The sequence below is a fragment of the Glandiceps talaboti genome, chromosome 1, assembly GCF_964340395.1.
Source record: "Glandiceps talaboti chromosome 1, keGlaTala1.1, whole genome shotgun sequence".
Classification (NCBI taxonomy): Eukaryota; Metazoa; Hemichordata; class Enteropneusta; family Spengelidae; genus Glandiceps; species Glandiceps talaboti.
In genome coordinates, this window is record NC_135549.1 from 34,360,020 (window position 1) to 34,380,272 (window position 20,253).

Consider the following 20,253-nt stretch of genomic DNA (forward strand, 5'->3'; position numbering starts at 1 on the left):
AGGGCACCCACCAGTACCCGGTATACCGGGATGCCAAAGTTCATTCACCTATCTTGCCGTAAAACCGTTCAAAGGCAGCAATTGCTGCAAAATTTGCTGCCATAACTAGTTCCACACATGCGTATTAGCCTTGTTTATATTGCCTGCCATTTTGAATGTATGATAGTGAACGGTATCGAGAGCTACAATCCAAATGATGAGCGATCGTAATTTTATGTGCGTTTTTCACCCTCAAGATCGAATTTAAACATGGCGGATATAATTAACGGCTCTCATAACATGGTCTACGATATAAATTATGTCACTGTCTTTGGATATTTCGACAGAATTTGACTCGAAATACATCGTTGAATACAAGTATTTAGGTATGGGAACACATTGTACTTGTGTGTAAGCATCAAATTCCCGCTAAGGCCGTGTGAGCTGCCGGCGGCAGTTTACGGTTGAATTTTTGAATGTCGGCAAATTTACACAATCTTGTGACAAGTACCAACTCCCATACTAACGTCTTGGTTGTAATTTTTGGCTATAAAATGGATTATTTTGGTTTTATTTCTTTTGTTACATCTCAATAATGACTTGTATTTGTACTAGCTCAGTGTGTGAAGGTCAGTGGAGGGAAATTTATGCATGATACGGGCGATTTTACGAATCAGATTTTTTATGTGCGTTTTTCAACGTAAAATTCAAATTTCAAATTCGCCGAAGAAAAATCTGTCTCCCCTAACGTAACTTAAAATGTAAATAACGGTGCTGTTTGTAGAAATTCCCCCTCAATTTTGACTATGAATACGATGTTTTATACAAGGAGATGACTGAGTGAACTCAATGCAGGAAATGTAAGGATCAGATTATGGCAACGTAACTTCAAAGTCCCGACTGCATATTTGGTTTTGTGGGTACAGCATGTACACTTGGAATAGCTGTCACTGTGTCTTTCCCATTCTTCTCTAAACGTTCTATTATTCTGTTTCTTAAATCAGCAACAGATATAGCCACTGGCATGTATAAGTATTGGCCATGTCTTCAATCCTGTACCTGAGCTTCATATTCATTGAAATAGGCATCCATTTCATTCCAGAAATCATCGAATTTTGTACCTCCTGGATTACCATTCATCTTCCTTAGGTCATAAATCACATCAGGATCATCAAGATTCAGCAAATATTCCATCACCCTGTTATCCACTTCTAGTTCTCTCTTGTCATTTGCTGCACTTGCATCCAATACCATTGTTTTGTACATATTTCTTAGCAAGCTTTTTGCTACGTTAGTTGCTGCACTCCACTGACTAAGGAAATCACGGCGCATACATCTGGTTGCATATGTAGGTAAATCAGCAATCAAGGCTGCTGTTAATCTTGCTGTCTCTCCTTCCTTTCTATCTTCTATATTCACTGGAATTCTCCATGCCCATGTCAGGGTTCCCAGATAATTTCCATGAGCATACTTGTAAAGAATTATTGGAAATGATAGCTGAATTTTCTCTAACCAGTGACGCCTTTTGTATCTATCTTGAGGTGCAAAGTCCAAAATATCTATTGGTTCGTACACTGGGATGGGTCTCAGTGCTCTTTCCACTGTGTGATATTGTGGATCAGTAACAGAGGAGTGTGCATCAACTGTGTATATGTCACTATTGAACTGTGGTTGCCGTACAGGTTCCATGGACATATGGCGCTGCTTCTGGCTATAGTTCATTTGCAATCTATGTGACTTCATCTTAAGAAGTGAGGCTATGATACCATCCAACCAGCTTCTCAGTGTTGAGTACTCATCTGTCTTTGCAAGCCAGGGCATCATCATAATTTCTTCCAATGGTTGCAATGCAGAAGAAATACCACATACAAAGTTTTCTCCATTTGTGATGAACTTCCGTTGGAACAGAATGTTCTTCTCTGTGCACAGATCAACAAGGTCATTATACATTCGTTCATCACCATACATTCTTGAAGACTCTAGTCTTGGAATTGGTATCATTTCTGTCTCCATTTGTTGCTGGTCCTTTTGAGCACCCATTATCACAGAAAAGTCATTTCGCTGTTCATTCATCATCATTTCTTTTTTATGCATATGATAGGTGACATATTTGGAATTGAATTCTATGCATACAGCTATAGAACAACCAAAGTCAACATCATTAGGTTTGGTACTATCAGAACCACAAATTGACACCCTGTTCACTTTCAAATTGTCAGCATCTCTTACTCCAGTTGTCACTGTCAAAATAGGAATAATAAAGACCACATTTTTAGCCAAGAGCCAAGTACTATGAGATGGCAGGATGAAACTGTTAATAACACTAGTAACAGTAGACAGGAATAATTGTGTTGTATATAAGACTGTATATTATATCAAAGTACATCTGTATGCTCCTTGATTTTAAACAATTTATTATTCTGTTGAGGGAATTCATTTTGAGAGCAGCACAGTTTGCTTGTATTATATCATATTGTAGAAATCCAACAACCTTCAATTTACTCAACCCATTCTCCTAAAAAATATTACCAATATATGTATTCTAAATTCAAGAGTCATTTTTGATGAGTTTAACGTTCACCCCAAGCATATATTTATTGACAAGCCTTACTGTGTTTACATCATTCTTGCATCCTGTATATTTATATTTTCTGTGAATATTTACATGACTTTTGATAGTGCTAATTTATTCACAAATGCAAGTCTTTTGGCCACTTATTTACAAATTAATATTCCAACAAGGTTCATGGGACCACTGTTTTTGTACAGGTCATTTTCATAAAAATCAATCGTATGCAAAGTTATTTGATATTTTGGAGAACTGCTTAGCTCGAGTCTTGACCGCATAGTAATTAGTACAGTATGACTAAAATCACATGTTGTGAACCTACATTCTCCAGATACATCTACTGTTCGACATGAGCAAAATAGGATCATAATTTTCACATACCTTTCTCAAAAACATCGCCAAAAGTCATCGTAGTATGGAAAGGACCACATATCTTCCTGTGAATCAAAGGATTCTGTCTGTTTTCGATCACTGTGATTGACAGATATGTAGTGTTGGCCGCCATTTTGCTAATCATCCACTGACATTTGTGGCCATGTGAGGGCGCACAACATTTTCTTGACATGTAAACTATAGCAGGCTTAGCTCGACAAATTGAACGAGACTTCTTTTGTCGTTTATAAAAAAAAAAAAAAATGAGATCGCCATAATATGGGTCGGTCGGGCCCATTGAACAGCTTCTTTTTTTTTGGCCTAATGTTGATTGATGAGATGACTCTGAAACTTCATAGTGTAGAAGATCTGTACTGAAGCAGCAGTATAAATGGCCTGATTATGGCTTACTTTTGGTGATTTCTGAACATAGGTGGAGTAGCAGTATAAATGGCCTGATTATGGCTTACTTTTGGTGATTTCTGAACATAGGTGGAGCAGCAGTATAAATGGCATGATTATGGCTTACTTTGGTGATTTCTGAACATAGGTGGAGTAGCAGTATAAATGGCCTGATTATGGCTTACTTTGGTGATTTCTGAACATAGGTGGAGTAGCAGTATAAATGGCCTGATTATGGCTTACTTTTGGTGATTTCTGAACATAGGTGGAGTAGCAGTATAAATGGCCTGATTATGGCTTACTTTGGTGATTTCTGAACATAGGTGGAGTAGCAGTATAAATGGCCTGATTATGGCTTACTTTCGGTGATTTCTGAACATAGGTGGAGTAGCAGTATAAATGGCCTGATTATGGCTTACTTTTGGTGATTTCTGAACATAGGTGGAGTAGCAGTATAAATGGCCTGATTATGGCTTACTTTTGGTGATTTCTGAACATAGGTGGAGTAGCAGTATAAATGGCCTGATTATGGCTTACTTTTGGTGATTTCTGAACATAGGTGGAGTAGCAGTATAAATGGCCTGATTATGGCTTACTTTTGGTGATTTCTGAACATAGGTGGAGTAGCAGTATAAATGGCCTGATTATGGCTTATTTTTGGTGATTTCTGAACATAGGTGGAGTAGCCTATATATTCAGATCAGACTGTTCTGTTTGAATTTTGTTTTGTAGTGATTGACTGTAATGAATGTAAGTAATGGTTAAACATTAAATAAAAGAACCAAGATGGGTTAACTAAGTTAAAAAAACATGCAGTTTGAGAGTTTTTGTTTACAAAAAGCTAGGGGTTTCTGGCCTACGGCAAGGACACCCCCCTCCCGATCCCATCCCCTTGGCCACAAGCGGCCGTGCTAGCTGCATGCAGCTGGCCCCCTGTTTATCTCATTTGGCCTGCTGTTTTTATTTTTAGTGAAAACCCTGCATAGGGGAACCTGAATGATACTGAGTAAGTGGGAACTTAGCCTTTTTAATGGGCTTCTCACTTGTATTACAGGTTGAACAGGTAGCTATGTATGTACGAGTGTCACTTATCATTCCATACCAGAAGTACTTTTCACGAAGTTTAGCACATGTTCTAGATATACCTTGGTGACCTAAGGACGGTATATTGAATGAAGTTCCAATAAGTCAGTCTTCAAGGGATCTAGTACATGTACAACCAAAACAGTGCTATTGCTCTCCTCTAATTTCCGCCACAGAATCTCACCATGTAAACAGAACCTTTGTCTATTTACCCAGTAATATTTCTGAGCTGGCAAAGAGAAAAAGAGATCTTTCTCACTTGGACATGTTCCTGTACGTAGCCATCCAAGCAATTGCTGTAAATGTGGGTCTTTTTGCTGAGCTTTACTAATATCAGTTTCAGGGTACTCCAAAAATGCTATGCCTGAATTATCACCACTATGTCTAGTGACCACACAGACTTTTGTTTCCTTAGTTGTATCATTGGAAATATGAATTATTTCTATGAGGGGATATAGTTCAGTTTGACTTTCAGTACAGTGTATGTTCTAAACACTCAGGGTCCTCTGTTTGTGCATTAGTGAGCTCCCATGGCCAAACAGGAAGCTCATTATGGGTGGTTTCTGCCACTGGTTGCACTGCCAGTATACTCCCTCTTATCAATGTTCAATGCTAGGGGAACTGCATAGTCAATTTCCTCATAGAATTCAGACCAGTTTTTATGGGCTTGCATGCAGTACTTACATCCATGACAGGGGAGATCTTTGGATTGGACTAGGGGTCGATAGTGCATACAGGCTTCGCTCTGATGCAAATGGGAGAGATCTTCTGCGTTAGTGTGCTTACTACCAGGTCGGTATTGAACAGTCATATTATATTGGCTCAATTCTTCTAACCATGTAGCTAATTGGCCTTGTGGTTCTTTGAAGTTTAGCAACCAAGTGAGACTGCTATGATCTGTTCTCACAGTAAAGTGGTTACCGAGCAAATAATGTCTAAAGGGCCTGGTAAATCTTAAAACTGCTAGCAATTCATTCCTTGTAGTACAATAACATGTCTGCTAAGGGGTAAGAGTGTAACTACCATACGCAATTACCCTTTCCTCTCCATCCTGCAGTTGTAACAGCTCTGCACCAATGGCAAAACCTGACGTATCTGTGTCTAAAACAAAGGCATCAGATTTGTTAGGTAAAGTCAATACTGGTTTTGAGGACAGTGCATGCTTAATGGTATCAAATGCATGCGCTGTTCCTCTCCCCAGCTGAAGGTTTTTTTTCCTGTAACCTGGTATAGAGGCCTAGCTAGCTCTGCAAAGTTTTTGATAAATGAAAGTTTGCTAACCCTACAAATCTTTCCACACCTTTAGAGTTTTTTGGGAGTAGCCATTGCATTATAGAATAAATAGAGTTCCCATAAAGATTTAGTCTTTTATCGTTAATACACATAATTTTTGATCGCCAACACAATAGGTAGTGATTCTCACCTTCCGTGTTTCCAATGATGACATTGTTTTTTATTGTAGTTGGTCGTAGTTTGTCATAATTTTCGATCGTCAAAGAAAACCACGTACTCCAGCCAGTAATGTACTAGAAACTAGTACTGTACACGTTCTTAGAGCACAAGTTCATGGGCGATATTCATAAAAAAATAATTAACTGTCTTTTAAGATGTATCAAGTGTTGTATTAATATCAAGTGCCTTTTCTTTTTTTAGATTTGTGAACCGTTTAGAGCATTCTATGGATTTACAGTATAGAAAAATAAATATCATTATTATTATTATTATTATTATGGAAATACTTGTGGAGGCACTCTCCCCTGAACACTTGATACGATGGACATACTTGTCTGGGCACTCTACTATGCAGATTTGATACTATGGAAATACTTGTGTAGGCACTCTCCCCTGCACACTTGATACTATAAACTTACCTGTGTAGGCACTCTCCCATGCAAATTTAGCACCATTGCAACCAAAATCTTTGGCATTATGTTTTGATGAATCTAGGTGTACTGTACGGTATAACAACATTTCCTTGGCTAGTGATGGATAAAACATTAACATTGTAGGGTACATCCAAGTCTCCATATCCCAAAATACATGTCCTTGGTAGTCTTGTCCCTGTGCTCCTTGGGCCAATCCACCTGGACTGATTCCATAAAATGGAAATTTAAAACTCTCGTCTGTCAATAATGGTGGCAGAGAGCTGAGAATGTAGTACATACTACCATAGATAGCTTTAGCTAGATCGAGATTGCCTTCCAAGTCAATTCGTCCATGATTCCATTTGTAATGCCAGGCAGCAACATGAGAATTGTACAGTTTATCACCATCTGCCAATAATTCAATTCCTAACTTGTAAAATCTATTGGCATCCCAATCATTAAGATCCATGGATGTCAAAAATGTCCATTTCTGACTTTGCTGTGAAACAGGTAATGTAACATTATCTGGGACATCAGTCCAATAGACAAATACCTCAGGTTTACCAGCTGTAGCAGTTTCAGCAAGTTTGATCTCACCATGCATTGATCTGAAAAATATGAAAGACAGGTTAAATAATTTAAACCTATCAATTTTCTGCAAACGCCTCTGGCAGATCATTACAATTAACAGTTCTGAAGTGCAAGCTTAGATATGTTTCACTGGCCTCTTGGAGATTTGCACCTGCAGTAAATAGTGCAGAAGTGCAAGTGTTGTATTTGCACAGGCCTCTGGGAGATTTACATTACACAATCAACAGTGCAGGAGTGCAAGTTTTGTATTCACACTTACACAAAATCTTTTACACATTCTTGTATCACATGACCTATTGCATTCTGGTAAAAGCTCTAAGACTTATGTGGGGGAAAGCATTACAAACAAAGGGTTTAACTGTGTAGGTACATGTGTAAATATCATTATTATCTCTTTCTTTTCCATAACTAGGAGTCATGTTCAATCATCATTATAATTTTCTTTTTTCATATGCAAGGCCAAGGGAATATGATCTTGCCTTAAATTTCAGTTGTGACCCATTAAAGTCATTGAATGACATAAGATACTCTTCAGTTTCTAAAGTTGTTTTGAATTTACAGTAATGGGTAAGACTAGATTTTTCTTTCCATATGAGCTCATCCTTTTTGAATATGATATGTTTGATTTTATTCTCTAAAAGATTTTATTTTATTGGTCTTTTATCATAATAAAGGTAATTCAAAATGCCCCATACCACAACCTTGAAAAATGTTCTTTATTTGTCTCTTACCCAGTAAATGCAAAGCTGACTATTCAAAATTGCATGATCAGTACGAAAAAACGAGTTAAAATTGATGATCAGCGGCAAACACAGCAGCCATGAATTAAAAGTTATACTGTCTCTTGTTCTCCCTTGGGGGGCTTATGATGTCATAGCAGGAACAGTTTCATGCCAGTTAGTGTAGTAAGCAATGGCAGACAGTAATAATTCTGACCTTGATACTCGTCAGAATTTATCTGAGAGTTATGAATCTTATTTCAATGATGATTTTACCATGTTCTACAGATCGATATGACTTTTTATGTACGTGTTGTGTCCTACAATACTAGAAACCAGATTTAAACTGAATGCCTCCCATAAGGGAATCACTAATTATGCAAACTACTCATTACAAGATGGCGTTAGCACAACTGTACAATTTTTAAAAATATTCACCCACATGCTGATCCATTTTAGGTATAGGTGTTCATTTGCTGAATGACTATCCAGTTGCCTATCCAACACTGTTCTTATCTTTGCAATATTCACGATCACTTGGCTGTTCCTATGGTTACAGGTCGTTTCGCCCCATAACCAGTTCGCCCCATTGCCAGATCGCACCTACTTAGTCATTTCGCCCCAGCGGTTTGGTCGTTTCGCCCCATAGTTTTGGTCGTTTCGCCCCATAGGTTTGGTCGTTTCGCCCCATGTGGTAAACAATAGTTATGGGTTATAATACGCACTTTTGAGACAGTGCTTTCCCACGATCGAAACATTACGGCCACATTCGTAAAACAAATTACGGTATTTTTTCAGTTTACTACGTAGTATCTCCTGTTACTTAACCAAGTAATGATGAAAACCACTGACACGTGCCGTGTTTATAGGTCAACTTGAAGTTGAAGTAGAACCTTAGTCCATGAGTACGGACGATCATTCCGACTTTTTTGCAATTTTCATTACATGTACATGTAACTTGTCTTTTAATTTCATGATGTCGCCCTATTCTGAAGCAAGTTTGCTTGAAGTTTTACCGCGATCTAGTCGATTGATACACAACCTCTCATCAAAACCATGTACAACCCGTTTACGTTTCAAGGCGAATGGGTAGAGAGAACTTGTTCACTTTATCAGATAGATGCGTTATACTTTTTGTCGTACCCACTTTTTTGGTCAGAAACGCAGATACTTCGTAACATTCACGCGATGTACACGAGGGTCTTGTTTATATTTTATACCATAAAATAATATTGTAACAATGTTATGACATTTTAGCTTTCGATCAACAGAAACTGTTTTACTACGTCATATGACAAGCACTGTTTCCTTTGAACCATTTAAATTCAAATGAAAATATCATTTCTTGCAAGAACGTTCCAAACATACTGTATTAATGCGTAGCTGAAAATTTAAATTTTGATACAAAGACTTCGCTTGAACCAATCACGCCGTAGTATAAGCTCAGACCATAATAAGAATTTGTATTATGGTCTGTCTAATACTTACTGAATGAACAATTATTGACTAAGAAACAGTTTACAGTGAATGAAAAAAAAGATTATTTTATTGACTGAGAAACAGTTTACAGTGAATGAAAAAAAGATTATTTTATTGACTGAGAAACAGTTTACAGTGAATGAACAATAGAAAACAGTTTAACTATTTACAATTTCATCATTACAATCCAAATGAACAAAAGAAAGAAGTTTTACAACTTTTACTATTTACATCACTACAATCCAAATTAACAAAACAAATCATTGTTCGATTGGTTTTCACATTGTTACTAGACGGGGTCGTTTAAGTAAGCACAAAACAAAACATTTTTTATCTAAGTCAGCAGACAACCATACTATTATTATTATTACTATAATAAATACATGCACGGTGCATGGATTTACGTCACTTCATGACTCAAGGGACAACTTGCTCTGTATGCAAGCAGGACTAAATACCCGGACATATACATGTATATTAGTTTGCACAGGCTGGTACTAGACATATTCGAACATAAATCATGAGGACGGGTTTTGGTCAATTGTCCCTCCTTCCGTACTCATTGAATTACTTGTGCTCTGAGTGACACTGTAACTTCCTTATTGTCAACATTTTCGGGTGAAGGGTTGTTTAATCAAAAAATTGCTTTAAACACCCAACGTCTATTCAGCCTACAAGCACGTGTAAAGAGAAATCCAACACAGGCAACCCCCGTTCTATTGAGACTCTCACACGCTCATTAACACTTGCATATGACATGACAAAAGACAATGCACTGGGGCAGTATTTCTAATGGGCTTTAGTACCTCCATGTTCTAATGGTGTAAGGTAACATTCATCATTCAAATTAGCCATAGCAAACACAGTGGAAGTTCTCATGATCAAAGTTTGAAGTATAAACACCGCGATGATGTCGGCACAGCTCCCCCCCCCCCCATTCAATAAGGGGCCGAATGCGCGTTCCCTTTTTCAAGAAAAAAGGGGTGTTTTTTAAAACAATCTCTCTAGACTTTCAAAACAGTGGGCGCTTTTTCATTAGATCCAAGAGAATTATATAGGGGGTAATTATAACACAACATTCTAATAGTAATACCGCATACCATATATAATATCTATGCGCATACCCATGACCTTGTCCTTACCCGCCGTTGTAGGGGGTATGTACTGCGCCTACACCCACAGCTATAGGGTATGTATCGTCCAGAAAACCCCTTGGTAGGTATTATTCATTGTATTCAATGGTTTGACTAACTACGGCCAGTCTTCGGCGGTCTAAGATCTTACTTCAATCTTTGTTACTAGTATGTGCTTCAATCATAGACAAAATGTCTATGCTGCAATTAACTTTTTTCTTTCAACAACCTCGCCGCTAGTTAGTCTGTTGTCGTCATTCAATTGTTTGCTACAATGTTTCTAAAGACGTGAGAACGATCCGACAAGGCCACAAAGACGTAACAGTAGTCATTCTATAGGCTTGACATAGACACATGTTTGTCCATCATGGCCTATGTCAATGGAGTGTGAATGATTACAACGAATAGAAAAAGCTATGACAGCTGTCTATCAATCACCTAAACTACATCGACATGACATAAAAATTCATACAAACTCGGCATCGTTCACAAAAACCTGAAACCATTGTAAATGGTCGGCAACGCATCTATCAGATAAAGTGAACAAATACTGATCGAGTTCTCTCTACCCATTCGCCTTGAAACGTAAACGGGTTGTACATGGTTTTGATGCGAAGTTGTGTATCAATCGACCAGATCGCGGTAAAATTTCAACCAAACTTGCTTCAGAATAGGGCGACATCATGAAATTAAAAGACAAGTTACATGTAAAATTAAAAGACAAGTTACATGTACATGTAATGAAAATTGCAAAAAATATTATTTTATGGTATAAAATATAAACAAGACCCTCGTGTACATCGCGTGAATGTTACGAAGTATCTGCGTTTCTGACCAAAAAAGTGGGTACGACAAAAAGTATAACGCATCTATCTGATAAAGTGAACAAGTTCTCTCTACCCATTCGCCTTGAAACGTAAACGGGTTGTACATGGTTTTGATGAGAGGTTGTGTATCAATCGACTAGATCGCGGTAAAACTTCAAGCAAACTTGCTTCAGAATAGGGCGACATCATGAAATTAAAAGACAAGTTACATGTACATGTAATGAAAATTGCAAAAAAGTCGGAATGATCGTCCGTACTCATGGACTAAGGTTCTACTTCAACTTCAAGTTGACCTATAAACACGGCACGTGTCAGTGGTTTTCATCATTACTCGGTTTAGTAACAGGAGATACTACATAGTAAACTGAAAAAATACCGTAATTTGTTTTACGAATGTGGCCGTAATGTTTCGATCGTGGGAAAGCACTGTCTCAAAACTGCGTATTCTAACCCATAACCATTGTTTACCACATGGGGCGAAACGACCAAACCTATGGGGCGAAACGACCAAACCGCTGGGGCGAAACGACTAAGTAGGTGCGAACTGGCAATGGGGCGAACTGGTTATGGGGCGAAACGACCAAACACCGTTCCTATAGGCGTAATCTTGTTGCTAGGTACATTTACATACATTTTCTTGAATGTTTATTCACTTGTCTAACAATCCCTGCTGTTATCTTTGTGAAACACGCCACCATTTGGCTGTTTGCTATTGATGTGGTCATGGTTGCTAGGGATATTTGCATACATTTTTTGAATGTTTACTGACTTGCCTACCAGATGTTATTTGAACAAACTATACTACCGTTTGATTGTCGCTAAGGGCATGGTCATGGTTGCTAGGGCCAATTGTGTCAAAATATTTTGAAGATCTGCATATAACACTTCTAGAAACTTTTCACCAAGTTTCAGTCTCATTGACCAGGTACTTTTTGAGATAAAAGTTTTTCCATCTAACTTGCATATCACTGATGAAATCATTATATGCTTAATATTTCTTTATCTATATACCCCCAGATACATCCTTATCAATTTCAGCCTAATCTGCTCAGCAGTTTTGGAATTGTAATTTCTAACGAAATCAATTTCTGTATAACACTAATACCCATTTTTTTCCTTACTTTTGGGTTTCCCTCTGATTCCCCTTGATATTGTCAAGTTTGATAAATTTGTGCACCCTGTGGTCTGTCCCATAGTGGTCACATGACCCTGATTAGCCAATGCCTAGTACTCCTTGTCCTAAAAGCAATCGAAGGTTAAAGAACTGGAGACTGTGGGGAGGAGGGTGGGAGTGCAAAAGGTGGGTATTAGTCTTATGCAGAAATTCATTTCAGTAGATGTTAAAATTCTGTGCAGACAAATACCCATCTTTTTGCTTACTTTTGGGTAAGCCTAGAATATGACGCTTACTTGGTGGAGGGAGTCTCCACAGAGAAAGGCATAGCAATATTCTGAGCAGAACTCTATTCTGAGCAGAACTGACAGGACCCAGGGTAGACATCCTGGCTGCCTCTTTGGCCATGTCCCACAGGTAAAAGCTGGTGAATGAGTTCTTCCAGTGCCAGGTTCCTGCCTCTGTGATTGACTTAATGGGTACGCCAGACCAGAGTGCCCAGGAAGTAGTCACTGCTCGTACTTCGTGAGCAGTGTGACTTTAGAAAGTACCTGTGTTGCACCTGTGGAAGAAATGTATGCTACTTTAATGGTATTAACTATCCACTTAAAAATATCTGCAGGAGTACAATCCAACTTATCCGACTTCGAAGGGATGAACAGACGAGTACGATCGCCCCTAATGTCCTGACATAAAAGACATTCTTTTCTTTCACTTCCCACAAGAGTGGCTAAATCCATCATGATAATGGGAGAAGCCACGGAACATAAAACCTGATTTTTTGCCAGCAATGAACCTAGGATGAGTCCGAAGTACAACCTGGTGTTGCAACCAATGGATTTGACCCTGGCAAATATCTTGTGCATGGATTTCACTTCTACAACTGCCTGAAGCAAGGGCTAGCAGAAAGGTAGTCTTAAGTGTGAGTAATTCCAACAAAATCTGGTATAGAGGCTCAAATGGCGCCAGTGAGCCAACAGGTAGAGCTGAATGGGACACATTCTGAGGCATGCCCATAGTGAAATATCGATGATGGAATTCATCCGGCAGAGAAAAGGTGGAGATTGTAGGGCGTTGAGCACTAAAGAAAGACTCCATTGGGGAGCTGAAATGGGCTGAGGTGGTCTCTGAATGTGGAAATTCCTTATCATACTGGATAGCTCTTATCTTATCCAAAGTCAGGACCCCCAACACTCCTAATGGTACTAGAAATAGACAAACGGTATACGATTATGGTCTGAACAGCTAACTTCTGTACATCAAAACGCTCAAACAAAAAGGTAGTTAATTGTTGTGCAAAGACTCGGAGTGGATCAATCGATTGTTGATTACACCAACCAGAGAATCTTTTCCACTTTTCCCCGTAAGTGGTAAGGGTACTCGCTCGATGGGGTCTTGTGATGACCACAGCAGCCTTGTGAGAAAAGCCCTTTGCAATGAGTAGGATCGTTCGACAATCTCAATGCATGTAGATGGAATGTCTCCTCAGCTCCTCCCTCAGAGGCAGCTCACACGGGAGATCTATTAGAAGAGACAGTAACACTGGTAACCACGAACGGTTCAGGCACAGTGGAGCGACGAGAGATAGTACACACTTTTCCTCTTGGATTTTTCTGAGGACTAGTGGTAGAGGTGAAAAGGTCTCCAACCCCTCCCACCTGAATGACAGGGCATCCACTGCAGTACTAGAGATACAAAGAGGCAGTTTCCAATTGAGTAAGGTCGCGAACAGGTCAACTACTGGCTTGTTCTACTTGATGAAGATTTGACTAGCTACATCTTGTGGAATTTCCCATTCCATGGGGCGAACTTGGATGCAGCACAAGAGTGTGTTTGCAATCCCGTTGCCCTTCCCCAGAAGGTGCCGCACCCTTAGTGTTATCTTCCTGTCCTTGCACCAGAACATTAGGTCCCAGGTGAGATAACATAGGGTCGGTGACCTGGTCCCCCCATTTTGTTGATGTAAGCCACCAAGGTTGTGTTGTCGGTATTGACTTATACATTGTGGCACCAGGTGTTCGAACCGGTGAAGAGCTACAACAACTGCCTGCAATTCTAACCAGCTGATGTGATGTAGGCTGGTTGATTGATCCCAAGTACCTGAAGTCCAGTGGTGTTCCATATCGGCTCCCCATCCCACCTTGGATGCATCCAAGAGACCTCAGGAGCATCTGGGTGTCTCAAATAAAGAGACGTAGCTGTTCAACTTGTTTGTTGTGTAGCAGCCAGTCAAGTCAGATAAGGATTGGGTAGATAGCTGCGTGCATGGAGAGTGGTCACCGGTGCGGAAACTACTTGAGTAAAGACTGTCGCTGCTGTTCCGAGACCAAATGGTAGTGCTATGTATTCGAACACTCGATCATTGGTTTCAAAGCGGAGAAAGTGACGACATGACTCGTGAATGGGAATGTGGAAGTAGGCATCTTTCAAATCTATGGAACCCATCCATTTGCCTGGCTGGATAGAGGCGAGAATGGATCAGCCTGCAAATAACTTTAGAAGTCCCCCCCCCCCCCCACCACCTGGACCACTTGTGTCCATGGGTTGACATTCATGTCGAGAAGGTGGTCAGGCTGACTGCTGATGACCTCCTGACCCTTGTGAACTGGTCGAGGAAGTGGGCAGCTTACTCGGCTGACTGGTGTGCCTAACGCTCGCAGCCTGACCCCGATCTTGTCTGGATTTACGGTTGTGTTTTCTATTCTGACCCTATCGCATATTTCCACTATTTGTGGTTGCTGTCTTGTGGTCACAGTAGGCACTTTCGACGCTTGAGGCATAGTAGTGGCCTGGAATGGGGGGGGGGGGGGGGGGGGGTGTATACTTGGGTTCCCTCTCGACCGTAGCCAGTACTTGCTTAGCCTTCTCGCTCAATGAGCCCCCAAACAAAAATCTAGAGCTACTCAACTTTACTAGCTCTAGCTTCTAGTTTTATTTCAGGGGTGTATTTTGGTGGCACCAGCTCAAGGAAGGCATCATGTTCTGACAAAATGAGCGAAGTCCATGAGATCAGTCACACTCGTCGCTACTGAACGAAAAAGCCGGAGGAGTTTACACCGAGTGTCCGAAACAAGACCCCTCTTGGTTAACTCAATCGCTGTGGCGATAAACCAGTTCAGATGGGATACAATGCCATGTTCTTAGACAGAAGGACCTCACGAAGAAGCGAGAAACAAATGGGATATGCTAGCCATGGTTCAGGCATGTGAACATGGTAAGAATTCAACTTGGATTTGGATTTCATAGGCAACCTCATCACAAGCAGCTGCGGATGACGGACAGTGGCTGGTTGCCCCAGCTGAAATTTAAGAACGAGATTCAATGTCACTGAAATCATCATCAGAGGCATGAATCTCCAAAACATCCTTTGATGCCTGTGCAGATGTGCGTCCTTCCCGAGCTAAGCGATCAAAACGATCGGGATGGTCATTATGCAGGGAGCGTGACTGATCACTGTGTCTAGACCCCAAACAGATGGATCAGGTGAAGGCGCTCTACTCTGAGCAGGAGAAGGAGACGGCCGAGATGACGTAGGTAGAACTCCTGCTACGGCCCCCTGATTCCCATGGGGTGGGGACTCATTGTCACTGGACCTGTTATGGGGTTAGTAACAGGTGGAGACCACCCCTGAAATCCATGTTGAATGGTTTACTGCCAGGCATTGTGAGCACTGGGTACCATGGAGGGTGCTGTTCCCTGTGGTAAAAAACCAGTGTTCCCTGTCATCTGTGCAAGAACCCCTCTATATTGGTTGAAATATTGAGGGTTTGTCACATGAAACTGGCTATAAGGAATGTAGGAGTGTCCCCAAGGGCAGAAATAAACTCCAGGTTGCACTCCAGTTTGGTCGGTCATAGAATCAATGGGTGTCCGGTATCTGGCCTGGCCCATCGTATTTGCCGCCAGCAGTAAAGTATTATGTACCGCTGCAGTGGTAAGACCTTGACCAAAGGACACATCCCTGATCTCTGTAGTGGGGATAAGTCCCACTCCTCCCTGGGCGATCATATTGAGCAGACGAACCTGTACATCATCAGACTGGGAATGCCGAGGGAGGGAATTTGGGTCACATCTACCGAGCGATAGATCGGATTCCACAGTCCTTAAATCCCCTTGTCGGCTCGACCGGTGGGGTGCGGCGACAACCGCAGGCACTCCAGGATCCCTGGGAGAGGTACCGTAGAGTCATGATGGGTGAATGGCTAGCATGACCAGCTTGGAATCTACAGGTTGCAGGTTCGAACCCTGTCACTGCCTGCTGTTTGTTTCTGAGTGGCTAAAGTCCTTAGGCAAGATTTGAACCACAACTTACTGTGCCTCAGTCAACCCAGCTGTATAATTGGGGACCTGGTAGGATGTAGGATGCAATGTGAAGGCTTTAATCTTATGCGCTTTCTGATCCGAGCCAGGGGTAATAATTATTAAGCACTTTGAGCACAGCGTGGGAAAGCACTATGTAAGAATCCAGCATTAATATTATTATTATTATTACCACTATCGCCTTGCAAAAGGCAGTTTTCCCGAGAGGGAGAAGTGGACTTGCCTTCGTTGGAAGTACTTCAGTATAGTAGACAGTATGCGTTGAAGCCATGCACTGAAAACATATTCCACTTATGATCGGTCCAATTACTGCAGAAATCGCATGTCTGGTTGGGCTGACATGATCTGCAGTCCACACAAAGATCATGGTCATCCCCAACTAAGATGGGATGTCCACACGTATCTAAGTGAGGTTGATGTGACATCGTGGAGAAAAACCTAAACTGAAAAAGTGACAAATGTAAGATGGCGGCCCGATAAAACAAGGTGCAAACTACACACAAAAACGAGGTGTCAAAAAGTAAAAGACACAGCACACGAGAATAACAAGGAACGACTTAGCTGGGATCCTGAGACATTCAGCGAAGTGTTCACCACTCAATAGGGGATAACTCGGCACAAGAGGATAAAAACTTGCAGTGTCCTGGGCTTTCATACATAAATTCGCCACTTTGCCAAGGAGTACTGGGTATTGGCTAGACAGGGTCATGTGACCACTAAGGGATGGACCATAGGGTGCAGAGAGCACCAAACTCCGCAGTATCAAGGATAAGCAGAGGGAACCCCAAAAGTAAGCAAAAAGGTGGGTATTTGTCTGTATAGAATTAAAGATTTTTGACCAAAAAAAGACACATTTGTAGCCCTACTTTGCATAACACTGATGGGATCATCATGTGAACAATTCATAATCTAAATACCAATGTTCCCACCTAATTTCAGACCGATCTGCCCAGTAGTTTTTGAGTTTAAGTTTTTCAACTAAAAATCACACTTTTTTTACCCAAACAAGACTTTTTATCATGTCTGTCTGTGGCATGAATGAACCTGTTTTAATCATAGACAGTGTCTTATAATTTAATTCAGCTGTGCTAAAAACAGCGTTTCCAAGCATCCTCAAACAGATGTTAATCTTGATGCCATTCACAATTTCTAAGCTGATTCAAAGCATTTTTCACACCAATCACTTGTTTTGACCCAAAACACACGTTCTCTGATGCAATCCTTTTCATTTGAACAATTTCCCATCTTCCCATCTTCACACCTTAAGTAATGTCCCCACCAAGCCAATCAGTCTGGCAGGGTTTTTTTTACTTCAAGTCGTTTACACACATACCTGAACCTAGTTCCATTGTGCTAAAAATCACATTTTTTTTCCCAAATCACACTCCGATGGTAAGATCATTTTGATTTGAACAATTTCCCAAGTAGACACCCAAGGTAATACACCCACCACATATCATGGCACATGGTCCAGCGGTTTTTGACTTGTTTGTTGTTTACACACACACACAGACAGACAGACAGACAGACACTCTGCCAAGCCCATAGCACTACTGAACCTTATCAGTTCAGTTGTGCTAAATAGTTAAATGTTATGGTATCTACCTACCGAACTCCTTGTTGTACTGGACTCTTTTTAAAATCAATATCATTACTCTCGGGTCCATAGTTAGTTTTTAAATTGACTGTGATTGGATATGTAGATTGTGATTGACGAGAAATGATGACATCATTGACAAGTAGACGAGTATAGTACTGGTGGGCATAGACACGCTGTTCTACAGTCACATCAGGAGTGTTGATGCGATGAAAAAAAACACCTGAAATAAGGTACATAAACCAATTAATAGACTGTTGACAGTCGCTCGCTATGTTTTATCTAAAACTAAAGTTGTCACCACTCTCCGATTCGGAGCAATACTACTATAATCACATACTGGTAGTGAGGTCCGAAGGCCCAAGTGACTGCTCTTCCTTGCAGAGCCCTAACACAATAACAGTAAGAAAATTTTTACTGTAGAATATTTGACATTTGGGTCATAGTTCACAAAGCTTGTCAATCAAAATCAACATGGCGTCACCAGAGTCACAAAGCGAGTCAACATATCGAGATGCATTGGAGAGTGTCGAACAAATGAAGGCTTTATAAATACATTTGAGCTCCTTCGACTTGCACCTAGCTATTACTTCTACTACTAGTACACTGTACACGGAACCATAGGCTAGTGAGCATGACAATGTGTCAGGCATTGAGGTCGTCTACGACATCATTTACGAGTGTTAAAAAAACACACGGTTTCAAGCTTTAACAATAAGAAAGATAGGAAAGGAAAAAGTACTTGATTAAGACCATCAAAATGCACTGCAGTGTACGTGTACATGCGTTGAATGTTGAGTAACCTTACATTGAACTGTATGCAAATCATATGATAGGATAACAACCAATTCAATGATGCCACATCATGAATAAGTAACAGAAAGGGAGCCATATTGGACCGTATCACGACGAAAATGGATATACACATGTATGTCATAGAACACTGTCCTAATACCAACTTTGAATGAGATCTGTTCAAGCATGTCTGAGTTATGGCTTTGGATATGAAAATTCACAAACAAAATGGCTGCAGGCAGCCATATTGGATTGTATCACGGCGAAAATGGATATGCACATGTATGTCATAGAACACTGTCCTAATACCAACTTTGAATGAGATCTGTTCAAGCATGTCTGAGTTATGGCTTTGGACATGAAAATTCACAAACAAAATGGCTGCTAGGCGGCCATATTGGATCGTATCATGACAATGATGAATATACACATGTATGTCATAAAACACTGTCCTAATACCAACTTTGAATGAGATCTGTTAAAGCATGTCTGAGTTATGGCTCTAGACAGGGAAAATTCGCAAACAAAATGGTTGCTAGGCGGCCATATTGGATCGTATCATAAAACAAATTGACGTGCATATGTATGCCATAGTATGTTGCCCCTGTACCAAGTTTGAAAAAAATCGGTCCAGGCATCTCCAAGAAACAGCTGCGGACGGACGGACGCACGGACGGACGGACAGACGGAACCCAATCCATAAGTCCCCGTTCCGGACTTCGTCCGCAGGGACTAAAAAGGCGCGAGCAACTGTCAACAGTCTAACCAATTGATAATACTGTAACAAATTGCAGCAATGATAACGAGTGACCTATCGGTCAGAATAGCTCCGCTGTTTTCCTGCCGTAAGGAAGGATTAGGGGTGAAAAGTCTGTCTCTGTTAGTCAGTCTCCATATCTGTATCACCATTTTCTAAAAAAACAGTGCCAATGGTGTTGTAGCACAACTGTACAGTTTTAAAAACGTTTATTCACATGGTGAGCCATATAATAGGTATACATGTTCATTTACTGAATGACTATCGAGTTGCCTATCCAACCCTGTTGTAATCTTTGCAATTCATTTGACTGTTACTATGGGTGTGGTCATGTTGCTAGACATATTTGCATACATTTTTTGAATGTTTATTCATTTGTCTATTAATCCCTGATGTTGTCTTTGCAATATATGCAATCACTTGGCTGTTACTATGGGCGTGGTCTTGTTGCTAGATATATTTGCATCCATTTTTAAAATTTGTATTCATTTGTCTAGAATCCCTGATGTTATCTTCAAAAAATAAGCCATTTGGCTGTTGCTATGGGCGTGGTCATGGTTGCTAGGGATATTTGCATACATTTTATCCACGCTTACTCACTTGACTACAAGATGATGTTATTTCACCAAAATATAATGCCATTTGGCTGTT

General features: G+C 40.4%; 1 protein-coding gene across 1 annotated transcript in view; it reads right to left on the reverse strand.

The window, feature by feature from the left end:
• Nucleotides 1-20,253, reverse strand: part of LOC144453895 (protein-glucosylgalactosylhydroxylysine glucosidase-like) — a 106,830-nt gene that overhangs the window by 61,465 nt on the left and 25,112 nt on the right. The window contains exons 4-5 of the mRNA XM_078145246.1: nucleotides 18,063-18,273; nucleotides 6,277-6,878 (exon numbers count right to left, since the gene is read on the reverse strand). Of these exons, the coding sequence (XP_078001372.1) occupies nucleotides 6,277-6,878; nucleotides 18,063-18,273 (813 nt within the window). The remainder of the gene's footprint in view (nucleotides 1-6,276; nucleotides 6,879-18,062; nucleotides 18,274-20,253) is intronic.